The sequence below is a fragment of the Festucalex cinctus genome, chromosome 6 (genome assembly GCF_051991245.1).
Source record: "Festucalex cinctus isolate MCC-2025b chromosome 6, RoL_Fcin_1.0, whole genome shotgun sequence".
In the NCBI taxonomy this organism is placed as follows: Eukaryota; Metazoa; Chordata; class Actinopteri; order Syngnathiformes; family Syngnathidae; genus Festucalex; species Festucalex cinctus.
In genome coordinates this window covers 24,419,306-24,440,200 of record NC_135416.1, presented here as the reverse complement: position 1 = coordinate 24,440,200, position 20,895 = coordinate 24,419,306, and the positions used below count along the sequence as shown (strand labels likewise).

The following is a 20,895-nucleotide window of genomic DNA, read 5'->3' as shown; positions in this document are numbered from 1 at the left end:
AGTGAAAACTGTATTTATTTCAATTTAATTCTAAATAAGAACACATTGGTGGTCAATCAGTGCCTTGAAACGGATCGCGCTGATCTCAAGTTCCACTATAAAATAAACATTAAGACATTACTTGCAAGTGGGCCGATGAGGCACACCTTTTCATGTCTTTTCAGCAACTGGTGTCTTTGCATGAAGTACTGGTCTTTCAGCTGCTGCTTGAACAGCTGGTGCTTCTCCTGCAGATGGCGCTCTTCCAGCTCCCACATGGCAGCCTCCCTTGCTGTGTGCAGACAGACACAAATGTGTAAAGGTCTGAGCAAAAAAAAGGGCACCAAAGACTGATTGACAGTTTGAAAATCTTATCTGATATGTGTGCAGACACCATCAAAGAGTTTTGAAGCCGTGAAGTCACCTTTTCCTAAACTACTGTTCCAGACTCCCATGACTAGTTTTTCTCAGAAGTGTTTTTGTGTGCAAAAGTCCCATTCTTGCTTCATATGCAATAACAAGATACTGTTCACGAATCAAAGTGGGAGGGGCGCCACGTGGATAGCAAGAATGTGGTTACAGAGGTCCAGTTTTCCTCCATAGAGAGGGATTACTGCTTATCTAACTGGAAGCAAATGCCACGCTGAATACCAGAAGTCACAGTAAAGGGGGGGGGGGGGGGGGAATAGCTCCTGTGGTCTATACAAGAAATGCTGGAATTGAATGAACAAAATAAAACCACTTACACATTCCCAACATTTGGTACAATTATAACGTAAGTTTTTTTTTACATTCATTTGCAAACAAATGACATAGCTAGAAAACAAATGATCTATTGTCTTTTCCTGACTTGAAGTAACGATGAAAAAAAAACAAGCCCCGATCTTCCTTCTTCCATTTGGTTCTGGCACGAAAACCACATAAGCAGACAGAAGCAACACTTATCATTACCTCGAAGAAGTTGCTGCTTGTGGTTGAGGCAGTCTCTCTCGATGGTGGCCAGCTCATGTTTGTGTTGCTGGATTATTTTCTTCAGAGCACTGTCAAGATCCTGCTGCTGCTTCTGAAGAAACTCTTGCTCCTAAGTGACGGTATAAACGATCTCAGTAAATATTGGTCATAATGCTGCCATGCTCTAAGTGTAGCCCTCGAGTTGAAGTAACCCAACATAAGACACCGATGTATACCATATATAGAAAAAGAATGGACAGTTTAAGCTGACGAAACAAACAATAACCTGCTTGTAAACCACTGCATTCTAGTCTACATGGTTCATAATACACAATAAATATACAACTATAACACAATGTTTGCTGATTGACAGCCTCCCGAACAACCTTCTAAAAGAAAGTATTCATCTATCACAGTAAAGTGTTCGATCAAATATGCAGTAAGTATTGTTATTTTAACACTGTAAGGATAAAACGTTACACTGTCAGAGTAAATTTCATTGAGTCTTGGGGTGTATCTTGAATGTTAAATTCACCAATGACCACACCCTCATTTCTGGTGGAGAAACTTTCCAATTTTCCAGGGCACTTTTGACAGGAGCCGTTTTAATTAAGAGCGTTTTATTTCAATAGCATCCAACAGTGCAATGAACTCACAAGTGTTTAATACTGACACTAGTGTAGAGTACTTTCAACACTACTCAGTGTTTACTAGTGTAGATTTTTTTTAACACCATACAGAGTTGGAGTAACACTGGTTAAGTGTGGAAAAAAGTAACCCTTTGAAATGTGTAATATTTACACTCATTGGTTTGGACATATAAACACTGTACTAGTGTTAGATTTAACACTCTCAGTGTTAATCTAACACTGGCGATTTTGTTGTATACTATATATTCAAATTGAAAACTGAGATTAAGTAAGATTGGTGTTCTGTGCACACACAAGCTAACAAGCCCATCTTAAAGCCACAACTGAATGTATTCTCATTTCGAATGTGAAAGCAGTCAAAAGAAAATGTACACAGGTGAGTTGACTTACATCCTGTACAGGTGCATTACACAGGGTACAGGAGGATAACTGAAAGGACTGAATCATAACATGGGCCACTCCCTGCGGATCAAAGTGCTGCGTTACGCTTCTACAAATTGCACTATGCACGACACACAGGTCACCACTGTACCCAACAGAGCAAACGTGCAAGTGGGAAGTTTGGAGGAGGGAAAAATTAAAGGTATATCATCAAAATAATATTTTGCATGCAAACAGTTCACGTAAGAGTTGAGAAGAAACAAGGCCGACAGTTAACAGCCCACCACAAATTGCACGCTTATTACCTCCTCAGGGCGTGCTCGTGTTATATCCTTTTTAATATGCTTCATAATAGCATTTCTCACATGCTTTGGAGTGAGGCTCACTTCCTGTTTGGCCAGGAAGGGAAGTAGAGAAATAATAACACAAAAGGTGTGGAAAGGGACAAAAGACTTCAAGATGTTGTGTTTATTATTATGTTCAGAAATGAATAGATTAGACATTACAATACACTGGCTATTTTCATTTTGTTTTTTTCCATATGACAAAAAGTTCACATTCATACCCTTTCCTAATACGAATACTGTGGTGCCTTGAGATACAAGGTTGGCAGCGCACTTAATGACGGATTTCCCCATCTGCGCGTGTTTAGTGAATTAAGTGCTCCCGGATTGCTCCATTTTTACCAGTTAGCGCCGTGCAAAGGCTACACAAACCTTTAGTGAATCTACCCCTCAGTATTGTACTGTCTTACTTGTTAGTGTACTGACCTCCTTCTTCCGGTTTTTCAGCATGTTCTGATACTTGGACAACTCTTTGTCCTGCTCAGATTTGATGCGTTTGGCCTCATCCCTCAGTCGGTTGGTGTGTTCCTGTTCCAACCTCTCGATGGTCTGTTTCTGCTGCCTCTCTAGGTTCTCTACCTCCTGGTCATACTGACGCTTCTTACTCTGGAAGCACAAAAGACTACTGTGAATAGAAACCAAATGAAATAAGAAATCATGCAAAATAGAGTGGCTGTCAATCGTTTACATTGGGGGGTGTGGTGCACATTACAAGTCACCCACATTACAGTCCATACCTCGGCTTTTGGGATACGGTTTGGTACATTTTCACTGAGTCTCTTGTGTTTAAATAAAAGTGTTTTTCTCTTAAAATGATCCCCTTATTTCAAACTATTATTTAAACAAACCTCTCTCTCTCTCTCTCTCTCTCTCTCTGTCTCTCTCTTTTTTTTACTAATTGTGTGCACATCACAAAACAGTAATACAAAATATGTACAGCAATTTCAAATATAGAAATATATAAACAAAAAACAGTAATTGTATAAGAATTTGGAAATTTAAATGTAGGTCGATGCAGAATCCCACTCTGCTGGCATGACCAATCGACAAGGTTAATTCATCAGTTAAACATTTTTGTGGTCGTTGAAATTGTACGGCAGAGCAAGGGGGGAATCAACATATAGGTGAATCAGTAGGTGCCAAACAGCAAGCATTCTGGGGTTCACTATATAAAAACCCTACAAAAAAGATCACTTACAAAAAAAAATTTAAACAAAAGATGTTGCGGTGGCGTTAACAGACGAATCGGGATACACTGTAGCAACTCACTGTGGTCTCCTGTTCAAAGCGGCGGTATATCTGCTCTTTCTGCTGGTGTAGCTTATTGCTGAGCTGCTGCTGGGCCCTCTGCTCCTCCTTCTGCAGGAGACGCAACTCCCTTAGTTCCTGGCGTCTGGCAAAGTAGAGGATCATAGGAGTGAAGTAAGAGAAAAAGACAGATATATTAAAAACATTTACTATTGTTTGTAGGGAAGGTTTTTTAAAGCAGATTTTATGTATATAATATGTGAATAATAGCTGAAGTCAGGTTTATACCTCAGGAATCTCATTTCCTCATTCTTTGTGTCATTGTCGGTAATAATCTTTGATGTAGTCACACTAACTTCCACCCCATCAACAATAAATTTGCGTGTCTTTTTCAATGTCTTCTTCTGACGCTTTGTCTCCTGGGAGAACAGGACATGAATAATCAAGGCTTTATTTATCAGTTTGCAACTTTTTCACAAAGTTTGATCATCCAAGAGTCTTACAATAAATACATATATGAATATCAATGATAATGTGGTACCTGAATGGAAACTGATCCAGGCTCTTTTGTCTTGGACAGGAAGCTTGAGATGGAGAGATTCAGGTCCACACTACTATTATCGGCAGTTGAGCTCCTACCAGAGTCTGAATTGTCATCTTTAGCCCGGTCTGGAAGAATCTTCTCATCTTCTGTATTCACCTTTGCTATAGGCTTCTCTTCATCCCGACTTGGTGAAGTCACCTTAACATGGTTTTGTGAGTCTTCTTCTGCTTGTGTGATGGACTTCTCTAGAGTAATCATTTTTTTCTCTGGAGAAGCTGCATCCTTTGGAATCTCTGGAGTAGCCTCTGGACTGGCGGGAACCTCAGCGGTGTCAACTTCCTTTTCGTTTTCAGATGCTATATCAAGTTGCTCTATTTCCTTCGCAGGTGGGATTGGCAAGGCCTTGCCAGTTTCTTCCTCTTCTGACACCTTTTGCTTTCCCCCAACGTTAGCTATAATGTTTTCTGCATGCTCTGTGGATGCAGAGGTAGTGGAACCCTCCACAAAGCTCGAGACCAAGACATGGTTCGCCACAGGGATCTCATTGGGTGTAGTGAAGGGCAGTCGTGCTTCACTTTTCTCAGGGACAGATTCCAAGATGGTGGGGGAGAGTGGAATCTTCTCATCCTCCGAACTGGCAACACTGACATCCGAGGGAGCACGTTTATGGCCCTGCAGTAGAGGGAGATTTTTACAAAGAGTTTTACAAAGTAGCACTTATTTTTACAAACCACTTGGCGTGAAACAATCTGCCTTATTGATGTTGGGAGATACAATTATTTAATCTAGCATCCATTCATCAGCAAATGAATTTCATTTTCCTATCACATTTTGAGAATTTACTATACTCTTTCTAATCCCTTAAGGCAGGGGGGTCCAAACTTTTTCATTTGAGTGCCACATACAGAAACTCAGAAGGATGCAAGGGCCACATAATGTTATGAAGAGAAATTGTGTTTAGTCCTAAAAATTGTACAAATAATTGATTTGTGCTTTTGCATATTTAGACAAATACTACAGTATATAAACCATTTTATTTGTAATATGGCAGTAGAGTTATTATAGTTTTGGAATTTTTTATTTTAGTTATTTTTTATTAGTTTTCAGGGTGGTTCTGTTAGTTTTTATTAGTTTTAGTTCTTTAATAAATGCTTAGTTTTAGTTTCAGACAGTATTATTATTATTATTTTTTTAAATGTGTATTACTTGTGCGCAATATTTAAAAAAACACCATGGGAGTGACATCATCTGAAGGTGCTTTTCTATTGGCTGCTGGTAGATGACGTCACTTCTGTGTGACATACTTTCAAACGTCAATATTCCGGTTTATATCTAAATAAATCTACAAAAAATCACACCCAAGACTAAGACGAAGGACATTTTTGCTATAATTATAATTTTAGTTAGTTTTCGTTTTTTAAAAAGCATTTTCGTTTGTATTTTATTTCGTTAACCAAAATGTTTTTTTGAATTTTAGTTTTATTTCTTTCGTTAGCTTTAGTTAACTAAAATAACCTTTAATAGCGCTTGTGTTTTTCGACACCCTCCCGTCTTACTTTGACCATCTCCAAACATTTTTGTTTTTATTTTATTTGAACAGACTCAAATGCCATTTTTAGCATATGTCGCGGGCCACTAAAAAATGGACGGCGGGCCGCAAATGGCCCCTGGGCCGTAGTTTGGACACCCCTGCCTTAAGGAGAAATCAAGCACATATGCACACCACACAGAGAAACAAATCACACGGATGTCAGAGCCAAAGGGTGTACAGTAATGAGGGTGTTCAGTGCCTTGCCCAAGGGCAGCTCGACAGACGCCGGGAGCAGACTAACATGTCTTAAACAACAAGTAGCCATTTTTACATTTTTGTCCGCAGTGGGACCGTGAGCTCCTGATTACAAAGTTGTAACAGATGTGCTACTGCCACCCCAAACGATTATCAGGGTACGTTTTTATATAAAGCTACTATATGGAGGATTTCCCCCAAAAATATCTTAACAATAGCCTTTTTATTTGACCATTTATGACTGAAACATATTCTAATAAGTAGATCAACATCTTAGCTGTTCACAATGGGTACTCCTACAAGCCTCTAGCCAATATTATTTAGGAAGTGTCCGGTCCGAATCCTTTGACTTTCCCACCCTCTGTCTGCGGGATGTGATGTCATGCGCGTCCCCATCAGTTGTTTCCTGTCGCGCGAAGATGGAACTAGTACAGATTTTCGCGGAAGGCTGCTTAAAAAAGAAAAAAAGAAAACAATGTCAAGTGCCACGAAAAAAAAAATAAAAATCTAAACTTGATAGTGACCGACGCCGGGCAAGAACGAGAGTGAACATTGGTTTGACATTTCAGCGGTGGAGAGCGTTGAGATCGGACTTGGATTAGAAAAGTGATTCACAGCTGGCTTTCTTTTTACTCCAAAAGGTAAGAAGCGAGTATCTTGACATTTAGAAGAAAATGTGTTGTTTTCAAATAGCAGTAACCTCAAGATCGATCACTTCTCGGTCGTAACTATTGGGGTGAAAGTGAGGTGGACGGCAACATTTAGCGTGAAAGGGGCGGCAAAGTTGAATGTAATAGAACAGAATGACTTTATGAAGAACAGACGTGCCATTCCGCGGCGTTTCAATCAGGCTAAATGCTGCCTTATTTTCCTCCGTGAAAAAAAGCCTATTGTAGCTACATTATGCTAACGGGATGTGAACGGTACTACTGAATGGCGATAACATTCACGGCCGTAACACACTATGTAGTGAATGGGTCGATATGTTTTTCACAATCGTCAATTTCCATAACTGACATCCCACCTTTTGGCTAATGCACAATGACGCTAGCCTGGGGGCGACATACACTAATAATGACTAGAATGAGGTTGACGTCCGTCGAGCGGGGTGACAATATGTAACTGCATATTAACATCGGAATGAGGTCCAATTAATTGACGTAATTTGCACATCGTTTTGGAGTACAGCACAGGACTGGACTTCGACCGACTAAAGCAATATGATCTGCACGTCCCGTGGACATCAATTGTTTAGTGGGGATCGAGAGTCTCATTCCGTGAAGTAGCCAGCTTTGTAAAACATTATAAAACTTCTTACCTCTGAAAACAGTTTAATTGGATATGAAGAGCCAGTCTTCAGTATTGAGGTTGTGCACGTACGAGTGCGCGCAGCAGTGTGTACGAGCGTGCAGTTTGTTTTCGGCCACAGGTGGCAGTAGCGATTTGAAATTTTAAATCTTCCATTTAGCTGCTTTAATTTCTCAGCCAACTTTTCCAATGTAGAATACATGTAACTTCACTTCCTCGTTTCAGTTCTTTCTGTCCCCTTTCATTTCTTTTACTTTAAAGAATTAAATAAAATTAAATTGAATTGAATTGATTGATTGATTAATTAATTGTGTAAAAAACTCAACAGAGATGAATGAAGTTACACACCATGTTTGGTTCTGTTTCTTCTTCCTCCTCTTCCTCTTTGTGTTCTTCAATCTCCTCAGTCACCTCAGCCTTGGCTTCGGCTATTATCTCCCTCAGAGGTTTGCTGTCCGTCACATTGGACACAAATGAATGCTGCATAAAAGACAGAGATGGATAAATAAAAAGTATGCAACTTTACAGTCTGCCATATAGATATTTATTTTTAAAATGAACAATGTATGTAATATTGTAGTGCATTGTATGCATTGTTTCATATTGGGATGTGTTTTTAATATTTTCTTTGTTTGTAGGTGGTGAAGAAAGATGTAAGTAGTATTCATGATTTCATGTACAAATATTTTTCATGTACATTTAGTTTCTGTGACAAATTTGTAACTGGGAGAAATGGAAACATGTAATGAGAGTTTTCACTTGGGGGGCACCTGCAAAAGTTGTGCTGCACTCCATCTGTTGTCCACATTTTTGTCCAGACAACGCTTTAGGAAATCATTGAATTCTGGGGACCTAAAAGAGTCAGCATCAAATAGACAATTGTTAGTCCAACAGTATAACAGCAAATCACAAACATAACTGCTGGTTTTCACCATGAAACCTTTGAAAGAGCACTGCAAGTGCAAAATGAACTCAACTCAGCTTTATTTATAGAGCACTTAAAAAAAGAACAACCACAGCTGAAACAAAGTGCAGGGCATAAATAGAATTGAACAAAAATTACACATAAAACTGAGGCATTGCCTCAGGGAACGGAGGTTCATCCCACACTGAGAAAGCCGAGGCGGACAGTGGCACATTGAATTGAGGGATAAATCCAAGTTATGTCTGAGGAAGCAGCAAAGTTTCTGTTGAACAAAGGAGGTGAAGCTCCCTGTTTGCTAGCCGTTTTTTCATCGACCATAATGATCAAAGGAAGGAATGCTTTAATTCTCTCATCCTTCTCACTCACTCTCCATATTGCCTCCAGCAAATGCACAGAGGGGACGGGAATGTTAGAAGGGGCGTAGTTCCTCACAGCTGTAGGACAGCATCGGAAACAAAGAAAAAAAGTCCCAAGCGTAGACACTCTCTGCCAGGATTATACCACAGCGAAAATGCTGCAGTAACGCAACCAATTTAGTACGACACAATGAGAATACTAAATGGTAAAAAAGGGGGTGGATGAGTACAAATAAAGGAGAACGTTTCAGGACCTGTTGTGACAGGCTGCCGCCGCATGATGCCTCTTTGATCAACTCAATCAAAAACCAGTTACAAGTGATGGAATTTGATGTGTCAGCGGTACTGCTAAGATGCAGAAAATAAACATCATCATGTCTATAATTTTAGGGAAGCCACTAGGGGTGTTAAAAAAAATCGATTCGGCGATATATCGCGATACTACATCGCGCGATTCTCGAATCGATTCAATTAAAAAAAAAAAAAACGTTTTTTTTTTTTTAAGAGCTCAGAATTGTTCATTCGGTAGTCTTACCGATTCAACGTCTTATCATCATTGCCTTTTTTTTTGTTTTTTTTGTTTTTTTGTGTGTGTGTGAATCGATTTTTAAACTTCCATTTTTAATGGAAAAATATTCAACAAAACGTCTGACTTCGGGTTAGGATTCACACCTTGAGCATGGAAGAATGTTATATGAACGGAACATTAAGCCTTAATATTTTATTTTAATGCTGTTTAAACATGAAACAGATTACAACCTCTATAAGACTGAAATTTCAGAAAAATAAATAATACATTTTCATATAAATCTTACACTCTACAAGCTTACTGATTAGTATTTTCTAAATTTGAATGAAAAAAAATCGCAACAATCGACTTATAAATTCGTATCGGGATTAATCGGTATCGAATCGAATCGTGACCTGTGAATCGTGATACGAATCGAATCGTCAGGTACTAGGCAATTCACACCCCTAGAAGCCACCAATGGCATACAACGTTAAAAGTGAGCCATATTTTGTTGGATTGAACTCATCTCTGGTGCATGACAATTGAATGTAGGTACCCATCCTGCATCACATTGTGTTTCAAACATAGCACAAACAAAAAAATGACCAGCACCAACTGTCACAGTGTGTTGAAATGACACTGAAATGATGTAAGAAACGCAGAGATGCTTCAAACAGGAGGTGCTCTGTCCGGAGTTCCATGGTACATCTAGATGTACCATGAAATAAAAGCTGAAATTCTGAACTTTAGAAACCAAATACTGTAAATGTCTTTAGTAGACAACAAAAACAAAGGAATTGAGCTTGCCAGTTGCCATAAAAAATACTTTTGGGACTGTATGTGCCACATAATATACAATTGATCTGATATTTAAAGATATTAGATAAATGCTCAACATTCAAAAATTTTTGCCACCTCTGACCCCGGGCACGCAATTAGATTCCATTCATTCGAATGGTGCAGTTTACACCGCTTGCGTGTGCGTTGCGTGTCGACTGCGTCTCAGCTGCGGCGTGCCGCAGCCCTTCCGCAAGGATAGCCTATTTTCTATTTTTGCCGGACGCCGCAGTGGTAGGCCTCCGGCAAATGGCAAGCTAGCACAAAACACATCGAGCGGGACAGGAAGACCGACGCAGTTTCAAAATAAATTTCCGGTTACCTTTCAAGATAACGTGCGAGGTGCTCATTCACGGTTTAGACACCAGCGAACATGGACGAGGAGAGGTTTATATTGGAGGTAGAAAGCCACAAAATAATAAAAGTCCACCTCTCTTTCTGCTTCTCTGTTGAGCACAGACTTTCTGTGTGTTTGTCGTTGTTTTTAATGCCACATGATCGCCGGTCATGCGGTCATGCGAGACACGGCGGGAAGTGTTTGGCGACGGAGCTGCCGGACTGCAGCTGTGCGGAGCCGGTGTGGATTGGCCAAAAAATTGACGCGTCCGGAGCACGCAGTCAAGACGCACCGCACCGCAGCCGCACCGCACACGCAACCGGTGTAAACCCGGGGTGAGGCAACAGTAGGAAAAATTGGTAATTGCACCACAAATCTCAGAGTGAGACAAGAGCAAAGATGAGCAGGCAGTGTTGTACATTTAAAGCAGCGGTGTCTAAAACTGAGTCATTGAGGGCCGGAGTCCTGCAGGTTTTGGATGTTTCCCTTCTCCAACACACCTAAAGCTCATCAGCAAGCTCTGCATAAGCCTGTTAATGATCCTGTTCATTGGAATCAGTTACGTTGGAACAGGGAATCATCCAAAACCTGCAGGACCCCAGCACTCGAGGACGAGTTTGCCCACCCCTGATTTAAAGAGTTCTTCTCACAGCTTATGTTTTCTGCATTTGGTCATGTGACGTTCGCAAGCTGAGCCGCAATTGCTCGATATCTGAGAACTGTGTAACTGTGTTGTCATTTTCAGTCGACACCAAGTTGTAAAATGGCCGCCCATTGAGATGGACAAAAATGGGTGGACTTTGCTACTTAACTCATATTCAATATTAATGATAATCAGAATATCGTCCGTCTTTAGACTAGTGGGGCTGCATAGAAGATATTATTGTAAAGACAATTTTGCGGTTGACTTCCTCTTTAACTGACAGAATTTACATGCAGGTTTTATGCTGTTACTCACCAGCGTGATGGCTGCATCAGCGTCGGGGGGTCCGACTTGGCAATTTTCAGAAGGACTCTCATGGGGTTCATCTCATGATTGGGTGGCTCGATTTGTGCCAGCTCAATCAGGGTGACCCCGAGTGACCAGATGTCGGCTTTGTAGTCGTATGGACGGTCCTTAGATGTCTCACACATGACTACTTCAGGGGCCATCCTGCAACGGAACAAGTTGCAGCGAGAAAGAAGTTGTGAAAAATATATTTGGAGTAATAAATAACATTTCTGTTACCCAGAATTAGCACACAGACATTTGTTTTGACAGAACTCTCAAAAAACATTTATATACATTATTTTCACATTTTACACTCACCAATATGGTGTCCCAATGAATGAGTCTCTCCTCTGCAGTGTTTTGGTGTTTCTAGCAGAAACACCAAAGTCAGCTGGAAGACATTTAATTGAAAATCAAAACAGAAATTAGCCACAAGAAATATACATTAATTATATACATTTAAATGCTGTATTATAGTCAGAAGAAAATGCTAAATTGAAGAGCTATACCTTTACCTTTCGCATGTGTACACACAAAACTGAATTGATGCGTACGGGTTACAATGAGTATAAATGTTCCCTGGTTATTCCTTAATTTGTTTTAAGGCATAGTGGTTGACATCTCATGACAAATAAGATATATTTCTGTTTAAATGTTTGTAGTTTGTATTGCTCAAGGGAAATATATGTGCACAGTGAGGTATCTGATCTAAAACGCCTACACTATATATTAAACCAGCTTTCTGACAACTCCATTCACTCCCAAAATGAATAAACAGCTGTTTTATTAATTTCTCTGACGTAAAGTATTAGTATTAGCTAGCGATCGAAGATGGCGGGATCTTCTGCGCATGCGTGTCGCCGATCGTGCGAGACCTGTTGCGGCTCAATATTGATCCATATACAAGGCACACTGGATTATAAGGCGCATGGTCAGCTTTTGAAAAAATTGAAGGCTCTTAGGTGTGTCTTATAGTGCGGAAAATACGGTAACTTGCCAACAAAATGAGCAAGTTAGTATTAAGGTGTGTCCAAAAAAGGAGTTGGAAAAGAGTATTTTCTAGGTAGATTCTGAGACTTGCTATTTATATCAAAGGCAGAATTTGAGCCAACAATTCTTACTATTACATTTAACTCTTACTATTATTATATTTTATTACAGTATTTAATAATATTAGTAATTGTCTACAAATATCTGTGAACCATTTTTATTTGAATCGGAACTTTGGTTATGCACAGTAAAATGACCGTAATAGTACTGAGCCCTGATGAGTCATGTGAACATAGATAATCCTCATAAAAGAAAAGAAACATACCTGACTCAGTACTATACAGAATGTGTGCATGGTAGGGGTGTGCTCAAAAAAATCGATACAGCAATATATCGTTACGGGCCTCATTACAATACACGTATCGATACGCAGGCGTCAGAATGGATAATGCTCATTAACATTAAATAGGTAGTTAACGTTTGCCTTTGCAGCTTGCATTGTACCTAAAAAAATAAAAACCAGCAGCGTCTTTGAAGTTAATTGCCTTAAATTAATGCAAAAATAGCTCACCAGTGATTGGACACTGTGTCTTGCTAAGAAAATTTAATGCAGAGGAAGAATATCAACATTTATTTGCTTATAAACTTAACGTTGCACATGTCGTAATGTACCAATTTTCGTATATTTTGTTTAAAAACGAAATAGAATGTGTTACATGAAAAAAAAATGTTTTTATTTCCCAAATATTTCAAATAAGCACATTTTAGAGCTGTAATTTTAATACTTTGATATTTTTACTCATATCGGCTCATGCCTATTAATACATTTTCCCGGTGTGTCTGTGAAAACTGCTCCTTGCTCTGCAGTGCATACACATTTAGACCAGGCATGCCACTTGGTGATAAACCAGAAGAGCTACTAACAAAAACGTTTTTGTCATACAGCATAATAAACGTACCTTTTAGGTATACATATGACTGTTATTATAAAATGGAAGTAAATGAATGTGAAATATCGGGATACGTATCGCCTGAAGATCAAGTATTGGGATACATATATATCGCGATACGTATCGTATCGTGACCCCTGCATCGTGATACGTATCATATCGTGAGGTTGCCGGCAATACCCAGCCCTAGTGCATGGTGGTATCACTGTGCATTACTGTGCTATTTCCAGAATTTATATCTCATACGCTGAGAAAAACATCTGGAGATTACTGCCAAGTGCACACATAACCCCCCCAAAATAAAAAACATTTTACTATCAAATTATAATCGATTATGAATTTTTTCCTTTGTAAATTAAAAAGAACACATAACTACAATATAGAATTATGATATTTCACATGGGCAAATTGGGCATCATTCTCTATGGGCCGTTTGCAAGAATGTTTGATTGATGAAACCACTCTCCTTGAAACATGACAAGATTTGACAAACCCTTACCCAATTTAACATCACCATCTAGAGTGAGCAGGATGTTGCCAGCTTTCAGGTCTCTGTGGATGATTTTAATGTCATGGAGGTAGACGAGGGCTTGTAGAGTTTGCCGGCACACCACCTTAATCTGTGGTTCTGTCAGAGGTCTCTCCAGTTCTGTGAGAAAGATGGCGAAAAAAAAAATACAGATAGCAACATTTAAAGAGATTAAATAAATAATGGTTGTACAGATAAAGGTGTATGTAATACATTGCATATTGGTGAAAAAAATAAAGAATGTAACAAGTGGACTCACCTAACATAACGGCATCTACAGCCCCTCCTGCACAGAACTCAATGAGAATCTACCAAGATTGATGGAAAAAACAAACAAAAAAAAACAAAGAAAAACACAAAGTTATTTTTTAGTGAATCACTGCTGAATGATTATCATTACCATGCATAAACTAAGGCTGAGTTGTTCAAACATGATTGAAACAAGAAACATGCAATATAAAGCTGATCATTCAAGTTTTACTAGAAATCCTTGAGTGATCAGATGATGATGAGCCAAGAACTTTTCCAGTTCTGGTGTATGGCACTAGACGTTTCTCATATCAAGGTAACAGTGCAACACGTGGAGGCAAATTGTGCATGATTGGATATTGAATGTAATTAATCATTACATAAACTACTGGCTTGTTTCAGACAATCTCAGCATAAACTCTGCCTACATGAAGAAATGAAGGACTCTGAGGGCTTAAAAGCCATTTAGAATCTTTCAATACGGCTGTTGCTGTAAGAGGATTGGCCCAGTTGGGGCTACATTGTGGAAACAGTTTCACACTGCCACGAGCTAGACCTCTTATGATGGGCCTTAGGCCTTCTGCTGTAAATAGGATTACAGTTTCTATGGACACAGGTCCTAAAGTAATGGGAATGTGGCAAGGTGGAGATTCTGGAGCACATTTTCTATTGAACATAAAAAAGCACTGCAAAATCAAAGCTTCTCTTTTGAGGATGGTGCTAATTTGTTACTTTGAACACGCAATATTGGGAAAAAAAGAAGAAGACACAAATCACTGATGTGAAGAAAGGAAGTAATGCTGTGCTTTGGTTTAACTACTGAGAAAAACAATTTGGTTTTATGTGTTCATTGAGGCACTAGTTTTACTTGTAGATATTTTGCATTCAAAATCAATTGTCTAAGCACAAAAACATACCCAAACTTTTTACTGAGGTTAACTGGCATTCCAAGATTGAGAGAAACTTATTAAGACTGATCCACTTACTGTAACAAAGCCCATACATGACAAAATGACTCAAGATTCAAAACAATCTTGGCTATTCAACATACAACCATTGTGCATTTTCTGTAGGCGATCAGTTGTTTTAGTGGCTGAATTGTTGAACAATGGGTCCCACAGAGTAGCCGCAACATTCATGGGCTGGGACTGTGGCTTCCTCCCAAACTTGTTTGTTTGACATACAATATGTGAATGTACAAGTAAGCAATATTTTTCTCAATTAAGGTTTAAAAGGTAGCCAAGAATGGAACTTTGACCAAAATGACCATAACAATACAACTAAAAACAAAACAAAACTGTGTGACAAAAGCTGTGTAACCTGAGACAGTGGATACATATAATATAAGGTTATCCCCATTTGCCCTGGGGACACAACTGTGTTAGAGTTTCAGCAGCAGTGGCCAAGTGGTTAATATTGTCGCCTTGCCAACGAGGGCATCGTGCTTAAGTAACCCTCTGCTCCACTAACAGTACACGTTTAACATATCCACCACTGTGATGGGTCAAATTTTATGTATGTGCCCACCTGTGATTCTTCTTTGCATGATCGGGTGTCATTTCAGTCAAGATAAATATCAACATGCGACCCCTGTGACTTGATAGCTACTGTTAGGAAATGGTGAGGAATTTAGCCTATATAAGATTAGGCACACTAAAAATAAATCTAGTGGTGTCCAAGCTCGGACCTAAAATGGGAGATGAACATCAGCTCCCTCATCAAGAAGGCCCAACAAGGGTTGTTCTTCTTGCGGCAGCTGAGCAAACTGAAGGTGTCAGCTAAGATGATGCTTCAATTTTATACTGCCATAATTGAGTCCATCCTCACTTCCTCTATTACTGTGTGGTACGCTGGGGCCACTGCTACGGACAGACGCCGACTGCAGCGTGTTGTTCACTCTGCTGAGGTGGTGATTGGATGCAACCTCCCATCACTTCTAGACTTGTACACCTCCAGGACTGTGAGACGTGCAGGTCGGATCACAGCTGACCCGTCTCACCCTGTACATGGTCTCTTTCAATCACTTCCTTCAGGTAGAAGGCTACGGTCCATTATGACCACAACCTCACGCCATAAGAACAGTTTCTTCCCCTCTGCAGTAGGACTTTTAAATGCAATTTGCCGCATTATAATTTCCCCCCCAACTGTTACTTAGTCACTGTACTATGCTCTTATAATGAAATACGTGTTGGCTTTTTGCACTGTTTCCTCGCCTTTTATATTTTACATTATCTATATAAACATTCATTGTCTGTACAATCATATATTAATTATACATTTTATAAATTTATGTTAGGACAGCACTGATCTAATCATTCAAGTAATAACAAGCTAACTGTATTGTGACTGTTAAGGTTTCAATGTCAGCAATTAAAAAGGTATATGGTGTATATGCCACGGAAGAGGCTTCCGTGTTTTTGCACATCAGCTTTAATTCCGGTTCCGGTTCGCGACGTGTGGGCCATATCCCAATACTTGTGCTTCCCACTTTGTGTCCCTCCGTTGCGCGTACCCGTCGATGGGTGAGACCGTGTAGTGTGTCTGTCAGTTGTCCGAAGCCCTGCGCGGGGGGGTGTAAGGTGTGGGGGATGCGAGTATTGGACCGCAGCCCACACGTCGCAACCCAGAACCGGAATCAAAGCTGATGTGCAAAAACACGGAAGTCGGAAGTCCCGCCTCTTCCATGGCATATACCCCATTTCTGAGTTGAAAAAGCACGTTTTACATTTTCGATCTTCATCTATGAGACTTATGAAGGATATTTTCTTAGCATTAGCAATAGCGTCTTTTTCAATTGCCATTGATCAGACACACTATTTATACATTCATCATATGTCAGGTGTCACCAACGGGGTCCTGTGGGTACCAGGTAGTCCCTAAGGACCAGAAGAGTATAGCTCCAGTCCTGTTCTAAATATAGCTAGCTCACAGTGATAGGACATTGTTTTCATGGAATGTTGTAGAAGTGAAATGTAACAACTTGCTAAGCCTTCTGGAAATAGTTGATGCACTCTGCACTGGTTCCTAATTATTGTGAGAAACCATTAATATGATGAGTGTCTTCACTCTTCACATTAGTGAAGTATTAATTCACATTAGCATTAATAGCCTTTTCAAAAGTCTATATCAAATTGGTAGCTTTCATATGAATCAGTACCCAAGTAGTTCTTGGGCCAGGTTTACATGGAGACTGTTATTCCGAATGAAGATCTGTGGTCACCAAAACAAATCAGCACATATTTCCTCCATAATTGTATTTAGTAACACCAGAGGGGAACAATGTAAAGTACAACCTAGTTAAAAAAGAAAGTCCAATATTGACAGAGATATAATAAACCTGTATGATGATTAACAGTTAAAGGCTATTTAATTCATCTTGTGAACTTTGGCCCTGACATTTGATAAGCAAGGAAGAGATTGTCTTATTCTGCAAATGCCTTTCAACATCTTGCAATGTACAAGCAGTGTGAACTGCTATATTTGGGGAAAACAAAACATGACTTCAATGGCACTGGTTTACAAATAGGCATGTTTTGCAGCATTTTGCAATATCCATTTAGGAACTAAAAGCTCAGCATAGAGTTACTCACCCAGAGTCTGCCCTCAAAATAGAAAGCATCAAGCAGCTTGACGATATTTTGGTGATCACATGAGGCCAGGATGTCAATCTCTACCATGTAGTCCTCCAACTCTTCCTCAGTTTTTGTGTCAATAACTTTGGCAGCAGCAAGGACACCTGTCTGTTTGTTCTGAGCCTGTAGAATACAAATTGAGGGTTATAAAACTTAGGAAAATGGCGTATTATGAATTGGATTAGTTGTAGTCTTCCGTTTTGGTAATGATCTAGAATGGGTATCTTCAAATGATGGACCGAGGTACGCGTCCGGATTGAGTGACGGTATCATGCGGACCCATGATCACTTGTTTTTCAATAAAGCTTCAAGGAATACTTGACTCATTGAACAATTTTCGGCTAGAAAGTTAATATTTTGTCCAGAATGAATTTCATTACTTCATTATTTTTGTGTACAATTAATACCATTTAAAAACAATTTTTCCACTTACTGTCGACTGAAGATGACATCATCTGTGCTGAGGAAGTAGGTTAACGACCAATCACGGCTCAGTTTGCTGACCAAACCCAGAAAACAGGTGATCCATGATTGGTCGTGACCTACTTCCTCAGCACAGGTGATGTCATCTTCAGTCGACAGCAAGTGGAAAAATGACTTTTTAAAGGTATTAATTGTACATGAAAAATAATGAAGTTATCAAATTCATCCATCCATTTTCTTGACTGCTTACTCTTCACAAGGGTCGCGGGGGTGTTGGAGCCTATCCCAGCCGGCTTCGGGCAGTAGGCGGGGTACACGCTGAACTGGTTGCCAGCCAATCGCAGGGCACACAGAGACAAACAACCATCCACACTCAAAATCACACCTAGGGACAATCCAGAGGGCCCAATTAACCTGCCATGCATGTCTTTGGAATGTGGGAGGAGACGGGAGTACCCGGGGAAAACCCACTCAGGCACGAGGAGAACATACAAACTCCACCCAGGAAGGCGGATGCCTGGACTTGTAACTGCGTCCTCAATACTGGGAGGCGCACGTGCTAACCAAGCCACCGTGCCGCCCGTTATCAAATTCATTCTGGACAAAGTATTAAAAAGTGCTGCTGAAAGTGGCTCAATGAGACAAGTATCTCTTTAAGTATGTGCACCATCAAACAGTGTTTTTCACTCCCCAGGTTGCTGTCACAGACTGTATGACGTGTACGTGGTTATATTCAGTATTAAAAGTAGCCCCTTTGTTGTGATCACCGGACTATAATGAGACAAATCAACCATGTGTTCCCTGGAGGAGATTTGCAGGAGAAGGAGCAGGCAGCATGGCCCGTTTCAAAATTAGCAAAGTTGACTTATAAAAAACAATTTTCATTTATGAAAGGACAGACTGCACTTTTCTATTCTTTTGGAAGCCGTCTCAAAACCGTTGTATCTTATATGTTGCTTCAAATCTTCACTGAACATGTAGCCATAACGCCAAGTGTTTAGCATTAGCAATACTTTAGCATTAGCAACACTTTGATCGTAATGTGTCAATGTCGAGACATGTGAAATGTGCAAGATCTACCTGTTGTGATTTACTTTAGTAAGGCTTAATTTGCCTGTGCAGTGTTACCAGAAATTTAGGTCTGAGAATCTTTACTTGTTTGTTTGTCATCTTTTCTTTTTCAAGTTGCAGGCATGTGTTAATTTCATTGTGTTTACAGTATTCATTAAATTGGTACTGGCCGAGTAGGGCCGGCGTCAGTGAACTTCAAGTGGTCACAGAACAGTCATTGTTAACGTAGAGTTCGGCCTGCTTAGATATTTAAGTTATTGGTGTTCTTTGTTTTTAAATTGGAATGATTTTAATAGTTCAGAACTTCAGATTGGATTTCTGTGTTTTGGGTATTTATTCATCTTCATGCATTGTTGTGCATAAGTAGGATCACATTTCTTTTTTAAATATTGTGCTACGGGGAGGCAAAATTTTTTTCATGTAATCAAAAACCTGGTATTTGCAAAAGCACAAATACCGTATTGTGAAAAGGGAAGAGAAAATGTGGCATTTCAATGCTGTTGTGGATGTGAGTGTGAGTGATTGTTTTTCGATATGTGTCCTGCGATTGGCTGGCAACCAGTTCAGGGTGTAACCCGCTGCCCAAAGCCAGCTGGATAGGCTCCAGCACATTTGGAACCCTAGTGAGAATAATCAGGACAGAACTGCTACACAAATGGAAACATTTTGACTGAGGTCCGGACATTTGCTCTGAGAAATCCTTTGCAGAATTTCAATTGTGATCTCGAAGTTGATTCTTCACATTGTTTTTATTTAGATGCTTTTAACTTTCAAGTTCAACACACTTCAACATCCATCCATCCATCCATCCATCCATCTTCTTAACCACTTATTCCTCACAATGGACTGGTCATGGGGAGCTGGAGCCTATCCCAGCTGGCTTCGGGCAGTAGGTAGGGTACACGCTGAACACAGACAAACTATCATTCACACTCACAAATACACTCAGGGACAATTTAGAGTGGTCAATTAACCTGCCATGCATGTTTTTGTAATATGGGAGGAAACCCACACAGGCACGGGGAGAAGATGCAAATTCCACACAGGAAGGCCGAAGCCCGGACTCGATCTCATATCCTCAGCACTGGGAGCCGGGAGGTGGACGTGCTAACCACACAGCCACTGTGCCACCCTACACTTCAGCATATTATTATTAAATTTAAATAGAATATCATGTTGTAAAGAAATCCGTGAAACTCAAAATGTATTCCATTTGCCTTGGCTCCTCTGCAAAGCAGGGTGAGTTAAATGAGGCTGTCACAGTGAGATGGAATACTGTGCAGCCATTTAATGCGATAATAATTAATGCGATAACTTCGTTATTTTTATTTTTTTAATAAACAATTAATACCTTGACAAACTGATTTTGACATTTGCAGTCGACTAACGATGACATCACCTGTGCTAAGGAAACAGGTAACGGCCAATCAAGGCTACGTTTGTTGACTAAACCCAGAAAACAGGTGAGCTGTGATTGGTCATTACCTATTTCCTCAGCATGCGTGATGTCATCTTCAGGGGACAGCAAGTGGAAAAATGTGCTCTTAAAAGGTATGAATTGTACATGAAAAACAATGAAGCTGTCAAATTAATTCTAGACAAAATATCAACAGTTTTTACTGCTGAAAATGGCTAAATGAGTCAAGTATCTCTTTAAGAACAACCTCAGATTTCTTGTGAAAAATGTGCAATTTGCTCTTCTTTATCAATGTGTGCAATATAACTGATCAGACATCAAATTGATTGTGCAAGGCAAGGCAGGCAGTTGTATTTCTAGAGCACATTTCATACACAAGGCAACTCAATTGCTTTACGCAACCAAATAAAGACACAAAACCTACAAGTATCAACAAAAACAACAGCTAACAACATTCAGAAGCAAAGCAGAGAAAACCACTGTACA

At 39.8% G+C, this 20,895-nt stretch overlaps 1 protein-coding gene across 1 annotated transcript in view; it reads right to left on the bottom strand.

Moving 5' to 3' along the window:
- Positions 1-20,895, bottom strand: part of LOC144020294 (STE20-like serine/threonine-protein kinase) — a 28,572-nt gene that overhangs the window by 4,783 nt on the left and 2,894 nt on the right. Inside the window, exons 2-14 of the mRNA XM_077523618.1 lie at positions 17,457-17,621; positions 13,877-13,925; positions 13,588-13,737; positions 11,467-11,539; positions 11,116-11,310; positions 7,962-8,043; positions 7,540-7,671; positions 4,095-4,769; positions 3,842-3,972; positions 3,575-3,698; positions 2,732-2,911; positions 931-1,060; positions 147-271 (exon numbers count right to left, since the gene is read on the bottom strand). Of these exons, the coding sequence (XP_077379744.1) occupies positions 147-271; positions 931-1,060; positions 2,732-2,911; positions 3,575-3,698; positions 3,842-3,972; positions 4,095-4,769; positions 7,540-7,671; positions 7,962-8,043; positions 11,116-11,310; positions 11,467-11,539; positions 13,588-13,737; positions 13,877-13,925; positions 17,457-17,621 (2,211 nt within the window). The remainder of the gene's footprint in view (positions 1-146; positions 272-930; positions 1,061-2,731; positions 2,912-3,574; positions 3,699-3,841; positions 3,973-4,094; positions 4,770-7,539; positions 7,672-7,961; positions 8,044-11,115; positions 11,311-11,466; positions 11,540-13,587; positions 13,738-13,876; positions 13,926-17,456; positions 17,622-20,895) is intronic.